Source organism: Etheostoma cragini, chromosome 18 (assembly GCF_013103735.1).
Source record: "Etheostoma cragini isolate CJK2018 chromosome 18, CSU_Ecrag_1.0, whole genome shotgun sequence".
Classification (NCBI taxonomy): Eukaryota; Metazoa; Chordata; class Actinopteri; order Perciformes; family Percidae; genus Etheostoma; species Etheostoma cragini.
Window position 1 is genome coordinate 12314646 of NC_048424.1, and position 14138 is coordinate 12328783.

General features: G+C 40.5%; 1 protein-coding gene across 2 annotated transcripts in view; it reads right to left on the reverse strand.

Annotated features, from left to right (window-relative positions):
• Window positions 1–10144, reverse strand: part of LOC117961866 (cAMP-specific 3',5'-cyclic phosphodiesterase 7B-like) — a 14592-nt gene extending 4448 nt beyond the window's left edge. Inside the window, exons 1-8 of one of the 2 annotated variants that reach the window (XM_034900826.1) lie at window positions 9207–10144; window positions 5131–5220; window positions 4503–4666; window positions 4332–4395; window positions 3937–4032; window positions 1839–1939; window positions 800–931; window positions 616–707 (exon numbers count right to left, since the gene is read on the reverse strand). In XM_034900826.1, the coding sequence (XP_034756717.1) occupies window positions 616–707; window positions 800–931; window positions 1839–1939; window positions 3937–4032; window positions 4332–4395; window positions 4503–4666; window positions 5131–5220; window positions 9207–9531 (1064 nt within the window). In that variant the 5' untranslated portion in view covers window positions 9532–10144. The remainder of the gene's footprint in view (window positions 1–615; window positions 708–799; window positions 932–1838; window positions 1940–3936; window positions 4033–4331; window positions 4396–4502; window positions 4667–5130; window positions 5221–9206) is intronic. The other variant, XM_034900827.1, reaches the window with a different exon arrangement.
• Window positions 10145–14138: the final 3994 nt, after the last annotated feature.

The window sequence follows — 14138 nt, forward strand, 5'->3', positions numbered from 1 at the left end:
CCACTGAGTCAAAACAACACCACCACTAACGCCTGTGCTAATTTTATGCCACCTGCATGTACAGCTACAGTTTTGGAAATGTACTTTTTATATATATATATATATATACTGTATATATATATATATATATATATACTGTATATATATATAAGAAAGTTATCATAGGCTGTACTCTGTTTACTCTACCCTTACTACTCCTTTTTACTGCTATGTGCTAAATGAAGAGCTCATGTGTTCCATAGCAAACCCTGACCTCTGACCTTAGGGTGGAGGTTGGAAGATAAAAGGAGATTATGATACCAAATGCATCCTCATTATTGAACCAAATCAAACATACTGATGTGTGTGGTTGTGTGTGTGTCTGCTGTTTTTTTCTTTTGAATGTATGTATCTATGTTCCTTGATAAGTTAAAAGAAACTGCAGTACAGAAATGCCGTAGATATGTTTGTGGTAATTAAAAAAAAAAAATAACACACACACACACACACAAAATGGTACATAATTTGTCTACTGAGACTTACACATACGCACATATCTTGATAACAATTCTTTAATGACCTGAGGATTAAGGAATCCTCATAACTAATGTTTATATTATGTGTTTCTGTTCTTACGACATGTCAGCAGGCAAGTGGGACAGCAGTCGTGACTCTCGCAGCATGCCTACTGTGGATCTCCAGTGGTGACTCTCCAGCACAGATGTGTTCTGTTAACGGGTTTTAAACAGACTCGGTTAGAGGCTGGACACAACCTACGGCACATTTAAACCCACACACATATCAGCACACCTGTGTGTACCTGGTAGAGGGATGCCAGGTGGTGTCTGGTCTTAATGAGGAAGGGCTGGTTGACTCCAGGATGGTCAACGTCGTGGGCGGCGGCCGCCATCAGACCCAGGAACACGTCCAGAGGACTCAGCTGCTCTGCCAGCTACACACACAAAAGGGTTGACAGGGAAATGATTGTTCCTTATGTAGGAGGGAAACTTGCACTTCTTTCAAATTAACTTGATTGCTATGATGTCCATTAACGTAACGTGTCCTTTAACATTTTAGCGTGTAACTTTGTGATATTAATGAACGTCTGTTATATTGAAGCCATTGCCAAATGAGTTGCTACAAAGCTAATTAAGACTATCAGCTCAACAAAACACTCTGTCTATTTCAGAAATGTTTTAACTGTGTTTGTACTTTTTCATATAACTTATACAACTATATTCTTGTGGTATTGCTTTGGAAAACAATTAGTTCCTTTTGTGATTTAGTAGAGGACAATTTCTGGATAATTTTATAAATAAAAATAAGTAAACTTACTTGACATTAAATCATTTTACCTTAAGGTTTAAAACATATTGATGTTAATTTATAACAGATGTGGTCATGTGTGAGTAACCGAGTTAAGATAAATGCTTAATGGCATATTGATCGGAGAAGCAGCAGGCCTGACGGCTTATATTGTGAGTGTGTGCTTGTTATCTAGAACCCACTAGCGTGTGTGTGCTGTGCTTAATTCAATTTATTTACGTAAGTGCTTCTAACTAAATAGTTGCACCACAAAGTGCTTTACAGCACAACAACAGCACAAAAAAGCAATTACTGAATAAAAGGGAAAGCTGCAGAGAATCTTAATCTGGTCAGAGGGCTTCAGGGATTTCTCCAGGCTGAGGATGGATGTGTTGTCGAGTCTAAGTGAGCAGGAATTATCTCTCAGGAAGAGAAGCTAACAGAATATGTCAAGGAGAAGCTTAGGTCTGGTGAAGCCTTTTAGTGTGTGTGTGTGTGTGTGTGTGTGTGTGTGTGTGTGTGTGAGAGAATCCAGGTACATCATTATGCATTACCTTGGGCTCCTTCAGGTAGCAGTACATGGCTTGGGTGACATCAGCAGCATGAACAGCATTGTGATAGGGATTCTGGGAGTGGTAGTCCTCTTGAACCATGCCTGGCCAGACACACAAGGTTAGACCCCATTAAATGATGTCAACTTCCACATTTTTTATCCGATCCTAATATAATTTAGAAGTACTACTGAAACTCTTATATAAATGCTTTAATTTGAGAATCACAGCAGAGTCTTATTTGTAAGTATGATTCAGTGATTTTACTTCAATGTTTTGATTCACTGGGACATGTGAACACAGAATTTAGATTTTTTACAGTTCTTCCAATTGCATACTTTGACATCAGCTGCAGCAACCCAGTAAACAAATGGACAAGGGCACAAGGATGTCTCATAGCAGGCTGCAACAACCAGCAAGGCAGTCCCTTGTCAAGACCAGGAAAAGGGCACAGCACCAACCAAGCCCACCAGGGGGTCTCCCTGCTGCAGCACGGGACAGTCAGGTGTAGGCCAACATTGGGCTCAGAATCTCAGGCTACCATTGCAGTGACCACACTTAGGCCAAACATGATGCTGATGTTGGAAACAACAAGGCAAGTGGAGTTGCGTGGAGCCCATCGAGGTCTTTACAGGCCAGTCACTCTGCAGGGTACTCAAGCTCCTTGGAATTGGAACACATGCCGCGGAGAAGAACGTTACAGGCAGGGAGAAACTGAAGCCACCATAACCTATCTACGTGTTAAAATAATGTGGTAAAAATTCATTTATAATCAACTGAAAATTTTAAAGTTTACATATTGACCACCAATGTCACAGCATTAGCTCCTCAGTTTTCCATTGTCCAACATCCGTACCATACAGGTTTCTGTAGGTTCTCTTCATACATCCCTTTTTCTGTGCATAATAAACAAAGAAGAAAGAAACTGTGCACTTTGTTTCCATAGCGGCACACGGCTCATTGTTGCTCTGCAATATCTGATAGCAGCATTTAGCATGCAACGGATATGGGATTAATATTCCCTTACACCAATGTCACTTTATACATATGTGTTTTTATTGGAAGGAACATAAACCCTGTGACTGTTTTGTAGTGACTGACTGGCAGACAAAAGAACCAGTTGACGTCAGTCTGGGCTTCCCTTCTCAGCTTTCAAGAGCATGCTGCCCCGCCAACAAGGCCGCCGTGTGCTCTTTTTAGAAAGTAAATGTGTTTTATGAAGTGGTGACTAATGGGGCAAATGCTATGTGTTAATAAACCAGTGCTCACAACCATTTAAATGTCTCAAGCTATACTGAAAGTTGTTTAAAGCCTAGTTCAGACCAAAGATTTGTGATGAGACGAGTTAAAACTTGCAACTACTTGCAACGTGCTGTTCTACAATGTTCTTAAACCTGACAGATGACATAAATTCAACGAGATTTAACGGTGTATCTTACAAAATGTACTTCAGTTCTAACTTCCGACTTTCAGGCTTTTTTGTAGCTGGACATATAATTTATTGCCTTTACAGTCTATATATGTGGATAACATAATAGTGAGTTGCATGCTATAGTTGCATTTCTAGTGATACATTGGCAAAATAAAGTATGCGATTTACTGCCTTGTCCTAACAAAAGTCTCTCTCTTCAGTTACTCTCTAGCTCGCTTAACCACATACCATGCTCGCAGACAGACTTTGAGCTGCTGTATAAAGCTCTGTCATTTCGACCAGTTGACAGTTTGTGGCATGGAAAATAAAATGGAATATGGATCATTTTACTATAGTTTGTAGCTGTCTCTACAAGCTGACTTCGCTATTGGCGGTTGAAACAGGTGACGCCCCTTCCGTTCTGAAACCAGTTTCTGGCAACTTGAGCAGCTTAGTCGCAGGCGACGCCATCAGCTGGATTGAGTCGAGCTGCGACGGGCCAGTTCTGACCGCTGCGGTTTAGTCCCGTCGTGAATCTTTGGTCTGAACGGGCTTAAGAGTCTAGTAAATTCAAGTAAATAAGACTGTAATGTTAGAATGCAGTTTTACATCTGTTCTTGCTGGAGGATAAAGTGGGACAGAGGGTGGATGGGTGTAATCCATGAGACTTGCTTGCAGCTGGCAGCTTACCGAGAAACCTGTGCAGTTTGACCATGTCCAGCTGGAAGTGGTGAACAAGACCATAGACGTTTAAGAGATGGCACATCAGAGTTACCAGGCTGTTACCTACAGCACACAAATTAATTCAAGAAAAGATGTTTTTAGTGCACTAAAAACCTGTTTGAAAATATTGTTTTACAGTACACAATGTATTTAATAACTTTATTGTGTCAGTTAGAAAAAAAACTTTAAAATCTAAATTTGATCATAAAAAAGATAAAAAACACTTTAAACTCTAATCTAAGAATGAATTGCACTAAAAGAAAACATTGCTGACATGAATAGGTCAACTGGTGAAGGAACATGGTTTAGCTGAGGGATAACATGTGGTAAACTTTAAGTAATAAATGAAACATCCATCTTACCTTTTGTAAGACGATCAAAGAGGAAAATGTCAAAGTTCCATTTGCCCACTTTTGATAGCATGTGCTGTAAAGAAAGAGAGACTGTATTCAGAACTGATCAGTGATTCATACCTGACACATTCAGAGAGTTGGAGCTACAGGTTACCAGTACTTTAAATTTGTTTGTCTTACTGCAGCTTGTCCCAGGTAGGTGTCATCTAGTAGGTGTAGTGACCCGGGGGTGTGGGGCACCAACCCCCTGAGTGGCCTGGAGGCGTGGCAGTATCTCTGAAAGCTCAGCAGACGTTTCACTTTTCTCCTGGTGTCGGCCTCTACCTCCCCCTGTTGGGCACTGGCTGAAAGGATAAACAATTTGCATTAACAGACCACACAGGAGAAACCTGACATACTAGTGCATCGGTGGCAGATAAACATCTTCAAAACAGTTTTAAGATTCCGTGAATTATACATCTCTTCTTCACAGTATTACTTTTTTTAGTTTTGAGCAATTACGGCCAAGTTAATGCTCCATCAGGTAAGTTAACACATTTCAGCTGTATGTAGGTAGATAGATAGGAAGGTAGTTAGATAGGCTAAATGTTTAGTTTCACTTTTATAGTGCAAAAGTAAGATACAGTGAATACACACAACCCTCAGCTGAAGGGTTGCACATTTGCTGTAATCCCTGTGACCATAGTGTTTGAAAATTTAAAAAAGGATTCCTGCAAAACAAATAGATGAGAGTTGTTAGTTGACTGAAAATTGCTGCCATGGTCAATATATGTACATTGTTTTGCAATCAGTGGGTCAGAAGACTTACATTTGAGGATTCGCAGGTCAATCAGCGGGTAGGAGCCTCGTCTCTCAACCAGCAGCACACCAGAATGACCAGTGTCCAGTCTGCCATCAGCTGCACATAGACAGAGAGAAAAAGAAGTAAAAGATGGATAGTATAAATAGTAAGTAGAGAGGGGCGGTGAGTGTAGAAATAGAGGAACAAAGCAAGCAAAAAGATTGATGGCTAAACAATAAGTCGAGCAGCCAGAGGGGTGTTGAGAAAACAATGGTGTAGATGTTCAACATATTTACCCTTATAAAAGCAGATTCAAAGGTTTTAGCGTGTGTGTGTGTGTGTGTGTGTGTGTGTGTGTGTGTGTGTGTGTGTGTGTGTGTTTGTGTGTTTGTGTTTGCGTGTGCGTTGGCTAGGCAGCTATCTGGTAAACATATGGTGGAAAAGCGACATCATTCCCTATTTATTAATCTTTTAGTGCAACTAATAAATACAAACCGCTCAGGGGAAGTGAGTGCAGAGTCTAGAGTTAAGGAAATGGAGGAAGAAAGTAATCAAAAGAATGGCTAAATGATAAATCTAGAAACGGGGTGATGAGAGAATGAAAACCTGTTCCCAACATAATCAGACTCATAGAATCAGATTTTGAGTGTCTCTTAAAGCAGATTCTCTGAAAACAAGAGGACATTTAACAACAGGGCATCTTGCATCTGGGCCGAGTTTGCCCAAGGAGAATGGATTTCACGCCACTGCGCAGCTGCTATAAATTGACTATGAACATTCTTTTCATTTAATAATTGTTCTCGTTTTCAGGAGTGGTCTTACAAACAATAGTTTTTCTATATGAAGTTTGATTCTAAAACAAAATAAGAAAAAGAGGAAATGCGTATTACTGACATGCTGACAGCACATTTTCTCCTAAATGGATATCAAGCGTTTTTGTCTACTGTATGTATTGAAAATGTCTGCAGAGTCTCAGAGGTAACCTTTTGTTTTTCTTAACCTTGCAAGCAAGCACGTAACAGATGGAGAGGGACCATAGCAGCACCATGGGTCCTTGAATCCTGAATACGGCCTCTGTTTAAAATGCACAACTCACATACCCTGACGCCAGTGACAAGACACAACAGAACCAGGTCCCAAGTCACAGCGCACACGCATGAAATCTTTGCATTAATAAACTGAAAACTTTACTGATCATTTATAAGGAACTGGTATGTCCCCACAGTTGTCAGTACAAACCACATCTGTGACTTATGAGAGCAGCTAAACTACCTGTTAATGGGGTTGGAGTCACTGTGGTAACTCCCTCGGGTTGCCAGATCTAGCTTGGCGAGTGTGGGTGTTGCCAAAGCGGCACAGTTTAAAGGCAATGAGTTGTGGTTTTGGTGTAATGTGTAGGCTGCTATACATAAAACATCAAGTAAAAAAGGGGCATAATTTTCTATTGATGCATCTCCGTGTCCACAAACGCATATAAAGTGTTTGGGGGAAGTGACTCAGTCTGGTATAGTGAGGCAAGACTGCTGGTCTAGTTTAAGAAAGAAAAGGAGAAAGAGGGAATGCCTCTTTAATTTTTTTCATCCTGTGTGCTGGTGGGCAAGGAGAGAGGGAAATATATCATCTGGAAAATCCCACCCCAAAACCCTGTTCAACACAGACAAACACTCAGACACACACATCTCGCTCTCCTCCTTCACTCCAGCTATCTCTCCATACTTACATCTTATGTGTTAGTCCATATTTAATACATCCCCTACCTCTGGCTCCAGTATCCACATCCTTCTCTCTCTCCATGACTACTCTCCTCAGCCTTCCCATCATCCTTTATTTAACAACCTCCTGTTTCAGTTTCTCTTCCTTCAACTCTGTGTAACTGGGTCATTGTCTCTGTTCGGCGTAGAACTGGGTCATTTAGGATGAAAAAAAACAGTTGGAAGGGTTGTTTGAAGATGCTGCAATGCACATGTCTTGTCATGCATCTGTGAATAAACACACACACACACACACACACACACACACACACACACACACACCTCAATATGTTTCCTTGGCTTGTATGAATCTGTGGGTGTTTACGGCACAAACTGTGCTTTTTGGGCTGTTTTTCTTCTCAGAAAGAGACAGCCTGACACATCTCTGCCATGTGAGGGCCAACACTCCAATGCAAACTGTTCTAAAACACACAGTGGTGTGTGATCTCTCCTGCTGGCTGCAGCTCCTGCTTCTTTATCTGGATACATCCATACACAGCTGGCTGGAATCTCCAGATACAGTGAACTCACTGGCAGTACCAAAACTTCTCTGTTTCTGTGTGTTTGGGCTAAAATGACACTTGACATTAACAGAAGCCAGATGCACAAAAGATAGTAAAATTTTGTGTTTTAAATATGTGAAGTTGCACTCTTTTACTGACTCATTTTTGCCTATCCCACACGTTTTAATTATCATAATCAGCAGAATTTTTACATTTTCAAGAACACCAGAAATTTCTTTTCTTAATAAAACTGATAAGTTGGTTGGTCTATAAAATGTCATAGTTATAAAAGTAGTAAAAAATAATCATGGCCAAGCCCAAGTTGACATACTCAAATGTCTTGTTTTGTCCAAGAGGCCCACAATCCAAAGACATCTGTTTAATATGATAGCACATTGAGAAACCAGCTAATGGTGACATTTGGGGGACAGGAACTGGAATTCAGTTTAACGATGATTAACTGGCTAGTAAATAATTTCTGATTAAAGCTCTAGTAGGCACTTCAAAAATGCCATAGTAATAGAAAATCAACTTTCTGACGAGAAACTCTGGTCAATAACATGTCATTTCAGAGAGAGAGCATTCCTATAGGCTACTCTGCATTGCCAGTAGAAGGAAGGATGCGCCTTCATTTGAATTATCTACAAAACTGAACAAACTTTACACATTATCTTTTAATCTAGCAAGTTTCTCTACTTTGTTTTGCTATTACAAGTGTCCTAATGTCACCAAAAAAAAGAAAAGGTTTTGAACATTTCATAAACTGTTTTGCCAACAGGCTTGGGCTAAAATGCTAACTCTGAAACTCTGTACTTTTTCTACCTGAATGTACCTATAAATACTAGTCTTTTTAAGTCCTTTGTGACTCACTATCCCCGCTAACAAGTTATCTCACAGTGTCTCAACACATGTATGTGGTAAATCAAACACGCACACAGCCTCTCACCCTCTGTGAGGAGTCATCAAACAACTGTGGTCATCACGATGCAAAGAAAAAGTCACATTTGTCCGTTTCCCACCTTATGAGTCAGTGGTTGCACACAGGTAATTCCCCACAGTATGAATCATCACTTCATCATCACTTTTCAAAGGAACATTAAAGATTTATATGTCCATTATTCAGTTAAAGTATTACTCTTATTGCCCATCTTAGCATTCATTAATCTTGTTTATATGCTAATGTGAAAGCAAACATTAGCATGTACAGACTGAAAAATGTCATGTGCTGTTGTCTATTACCATAATTGTATAATACCGAATTTACTGTACTTCCTGTCATTACTGTTGAAATTGAACATTATCTCAACGTCAAATTATCCATTCTTTAATTGAACTAATTCACATCAAACTGTCAACAATATTAACTTTGCGTCTCTGCAGTGTTGCTCTTCAGACAGACTTGGCTTGATTAATGGTGTTACTTCAGTGTCATCAGTACAGCTGCAGCGCAGCAGATGGTAACACACTCTGGCTTTACAACCTAAATCCCTCATTTCACTGTCTCCTCTGCCCGCGCAACTAAACTGCTATGAACCTCGTCTCGACCCAACTCAATTACATAAACATACGGCCAGAGGCTCAGTTCCCAAAGATAATCTGTCACACACACACATGCACCAGCTCACATCCAACACTTGTCTAAAAGGAAAACGTGCAAATAAACAATAAATTGTACACAAAATTACACATTGTTAAGGAATGTGCCCCCAAAATACTAAGTTTTCTACAATGGATGTGTTTTCGTGTAGCATACAGAGTTACTGGGTCAAACAACATAAAACATTTATAAGAAATCTGACTCCCATAAGATTAGCTGTACTTACTGTCACATTTATTATGTACAAGTTACCTTTGAGATGACCGCTTCTGTCCTCTACGTGATGCTTCACCTCCTCTACTTCTTCCTCCTCTGATTCCACCCAAGTGCTCGCCTCACTACTCTCGGGCCCCCGATGGCCTCCTCTGTGAGCCCTCCAGGCTGCCCTGAGCTGCCGTATGAGAGCCGGAAGCTCCAGGGCCAATGACAGGCTCCCACAGGTAAAAGGAGGCGTCCTAAGATGCCCCCAGATTGGCGAGCGGGGAGCTTCATCTGGACAGACCCCAACTTCTCCAACACCAAGACCGGAGTCCCGCATCCTGAGATCTGGGCCCCAGAACTCATCCAGTACTGGCATCCTCACACCAAAAGACAACAGATAGATGACAGACCGGTGTAAGGAAAGGAAAGATCAAAGTAAAGACATAGGTGGAACTGTGGAAGGAGAGAGAAAAATGGATGGTTGTGAAAAAGAGAGAAGGAGTGGAAGTTGACTGTCAGGTAGCCATAGGTGAGAAGGATGAAGACAGACAGACAGACAGACAGAAACAAGTCAGAATGTGGGACAGCGGAGTGGAGGCTGCAGGGAGAGACAGAATCAGTAGCAGGAAAGAAAGAGGGACAGATAGACTAAATGCAAATGGATGCGGAGTAAGAAAAAACGCAAAACAAGTGCAGAGAAAAGAAGCAGGGAAAAGCCAATAAAAAGAAGTCTGAATCCGTCTCAATCTCTCTCTCCCAGAGTCGGCCACTGGCGGTCTGCTCCCTCCTTCTGCCGCATTCTCTCTCCTATCTACAGTCTCACTCACGTCGGTGTTGTTGTGTCTAAAAGCCCCTCCTCTCCCCCCTCGGAGCTCACTTGCGCTATCTCTCACTTTGCTACATATGCTGCTACACCAACGACAGACCAATAGGATTTGTGTGAACGAATGTGGGGCTTTGGGTCCACGGACACGGTCTCATGATCAAATCAGTGGGACCACACACACACACACACACACACACACCCACTCACACACACCCACACACACACACACACACACACACACACACACCCACACACACAAACACACACACACACCCAAACACACACAGACTCATACCTTCCCCACTCCAATCTCTATCACATTTTTTCTTTTTTATCTAACATCTGTCCATGTATCCATCCAAATTTCCCAGAGCCTACAGCAACATGCTCATATTGCTTGTCTGATCTTACACTATTTGTGCTCTGCTCAGTCTCCTTATATCAAATTATTTAAATGGCCTTAACTAACTCGACTTTTAACTCAGAAGAACTAAACATTCGTTTGGCATTGAAAACACAGTCTTCCTGTTATCCTTAAATGTCACACATGCCCAAAGGCTTTCCTGTAACTGCTGAAAACCAGATATTAATTAACATGAATACAATTAGGGGAATGTAAGTAAATAAGACTTTTGTGTTCCTCACTGCATATACAGTACATAATAATGAAGGATGGAGTGCTACATTATAACCATTGAGGAAATGTTCCCTTGAGAAACAGTCACATGCAGACAAAATTACTGACACACAAACACACACACACACGCACAGACAGACAGACATCCTTGAACGCCACATATCAGACCAAAGAAGTTGCAGGAAATCAGGAGACAAACAGTGTTAAGATAAACGATACAGGCTGTGAGGAACTGTGAGAGGTCGACAGTGGGACCTAATGTACAACTGCTTAGTGAAACTGCACCATGCCTATGTTCTCCATGTAATTTGTTGTAACAGCAAATCAGCAGGTAGTGTAAAATATTGTATATTCTTGTTGAGTGTAATCATGTATTGAGAAATATCTAATTTCTTAAATATAATATCTGAAACCAAGAACAAGAACTTGACCCAGAAATGGTCAACAAGTTCTTCCCCACTTCCTTCCTTTAAGATTATTGAAACCTGCAACGACTGCATAAATACACACATTTGTTTGTGTTGAGAGTCACATAATGAACGACAGAATAAATAGATTATGATTACAGTCCAGCTGTTAACCCAATATTGCTTTCTCTCTCCACTATTGCCTACTTTCGCAAGTCCAAAGAAAAAAAAATACAACGCATCTTGCCGGCTGTTAGCATGCAGCTAAAGACACAGGGTAACGTTTGCTTACCAGTAGCCTGCAGCTGCACTTTTTCCAAACACCATGGCCACCCGTCGGAGTGGGACATGACAGAGAAACAAAATACCCCCAAAATCTTCTTGCTTCCTTGAAGTCACTGGTGTAACTCTGTGAGTTATGCAGATAAAAAAAACAATGAAAGCTGACTTTAAAGTATGTGGGCTCAGACGGGACCTCATACAGTCAGGTACACCTCGTAAAACCTTGAGAAACTGTTGTTGTCATGTACCCTTCTGTCCTTCAATTAGTGCTTATTGTGCCATTGCAATCACTGTTTTACATTGAAATGATTTGTGGATTACTGAGATTGGAGACAGCCCTTCTAATTCTAATTCTAATTAGCCCTACAATCATAAACAGCTCTTATCAGTGTGAAGGAATGGGACAGTGCCGACGACTTTCTTCATGTTGCCACTGGCAAAAATATACTGTACCTGACTTCAAATAGATGAGAACAAAGTTGCAAACGAACAAGTTGCAACAAAAAAGCTGAGCTAAGATTCATAGCTCTGCGAATGTGTGAAAAGAAATATGACAAAAAGTTTAAAAAAATACAGAGATAATGGGACAGAATGAGAGACATATTAAAGAGAGTTGACAAGATCAGTGGAAGTCTTGAGTAAACTTGGGAGTCAGCCAGAGCGCGCGCACACACACGAACACACGCGCGCACACACGCACACATTTACACAGGCACACACACACTTTTTATCATATGTGTAAAGGTTGCTTCACCCTTGCACGCAACTACGCATTTCTTCAGGGAACTTTTAAACAACCTTGACATTACTATGGAAAAAAAATAGAATGAGCTAAATTTCAAGGTCTGAAACTGTAGTTCTGATAAACAGCTTTAGTTTACTGTCTCCAGTCCGGACACTCCATTTGAAACAGTAAACAGTTTCAGCCTACAGTAAAACTCAACACTTTCAGAACACTTACACTTGTGTACAGGCTTTTCAACAAGTTAGACTTTTTCAGAGTTATGAAACTTCCTGTATTGAGCACCACTGTTATTCAACTAAAGCCATTCCACTGCGGTATTCAGGTCAGTCAGTGTTCTTACCCAGCATGCAAACTTGTACGGCATTCTGCTCCGACCTTTTAAATGTGACTGCTCCACACCTCTGTGGTAGAGAGAAAGAGGGAGAGAGACAGAGAGGCTGATATTAATAGTACAACACCCCAAAATACACACTGCTATCTAAGCGCATTGATGAACCTAGCTAATAAACAGAAACTATGCAAAAAGTCATGGTGACCCTATTTGCAAAAAGGCTTCACACACTCAGAGATGTGAGACCTCGTTCACATTGATGTGCCATTCTGCCCCATTTTCACACAAGTCACATAAAAACATATATACTGTAAATTTGTGGTTCACTACATTATCTACATAATTTAAAAAGGCAGGATTCTAATTCTGAATAAAGAGCTGTGGCAATACAATTAAAATAAACCTCATCTTGGAATGACCTTTAGCCCCATGTAGGCTGAGTCCTTGACAGTGGCCCGGGGTTCAAATCCCACCCCGGCCCTTTGCTGCATGTTGTCCACCCTCTGTCCCCTTTCCTTAAACTATCCTATCAATTGAAGGCTATAAAAGCCTAAGAAATTATCTAAAAAGAAACCTACTTTTGAGTCTCTAACCTACATAACATCCTACATATAATGTTAGTGTTATATGTTTATTTATGTCCTTTGAAAGTTCTTGTCCAGTTAAAGGGCCAGTGTTTAATATTTAGTGCCATCTAGTGGTGAGGTTCCAGGTTGCAACCAACTGAACACCTCATACCCTCACCCCACCCTTTCCGAGCATGTAGGAGAACACACGGTGGCCTTCAGTTAATTATACACTACTGAAAACATACCTGTGAATATTAGACTCATTTTCTGCTAATAGAACCCCCCAAATCCTACACACTGCTACTTTAACAGTAACTATGGTGACAATTTGTGTTAGAACATCTTATCTACTTGTTGCTGAATCACCAATGGATTCATGAATTTGGAAAATGGATGAAAGGGTGTTTAAGGTTTAAAGACTATTCCTCGTCTCAGTGACAAAGGGTAGGTTCATTGAGCGACAGTAGCATCTGTGGCATCAGCACGTGGTCAAGACTCTTGGTCGTCTTTGTTTTTAGCCATTTCCTATCAAAGGTGCATTTGTGTCAAGTTCGAGTAACATTATTTATTAATTATTATTTTATGTTTTAAGAAACGGATACAAATTACAAAATTGTACACAACATAAAATTCATTTTTCAATTTCTTTCCATCATAACCCGATAAAAGCTGTCCATAGTGAAACATTCACCATCACCATTGAAAGTTAGTGAGAACTGGTCAAGGACCACAGCAACTATGAATTAGAGTCAGGGCTGCGCCTAACAATTATTTTTCATATTGTCTTCTTTATAAAATGTTCTGAAATCAGGGAAATATGCTCACAGCAATTTGTCAGACCCCACGGTGGCATCTTAAGTATGCTTATTTTTGCTCAAAAGACTACAGGCCTACTATATAAGACTAGACGACTATCAATATTCAGTTATGATCATCTAACAAAGAACAGCAAGAAATCCTGACATTTAAGAGGAAAAAAAACTACCTTTTGGCATTTGAGCTTGAAAAATGACTTAAATGATGACCTGATTATCAAAACTGTAACCATTTAATTCTCTTAACAATTCATTCTAATAGTTTCACCTCTAAATCACATCAAGCCTCAATTTGTGAATTCTCCTGTCTTATAAAGACTTCTTGTTCTTCCAGTCCAAGCCCCTGCAAAGCAATGCAGGTGTTGACAGAC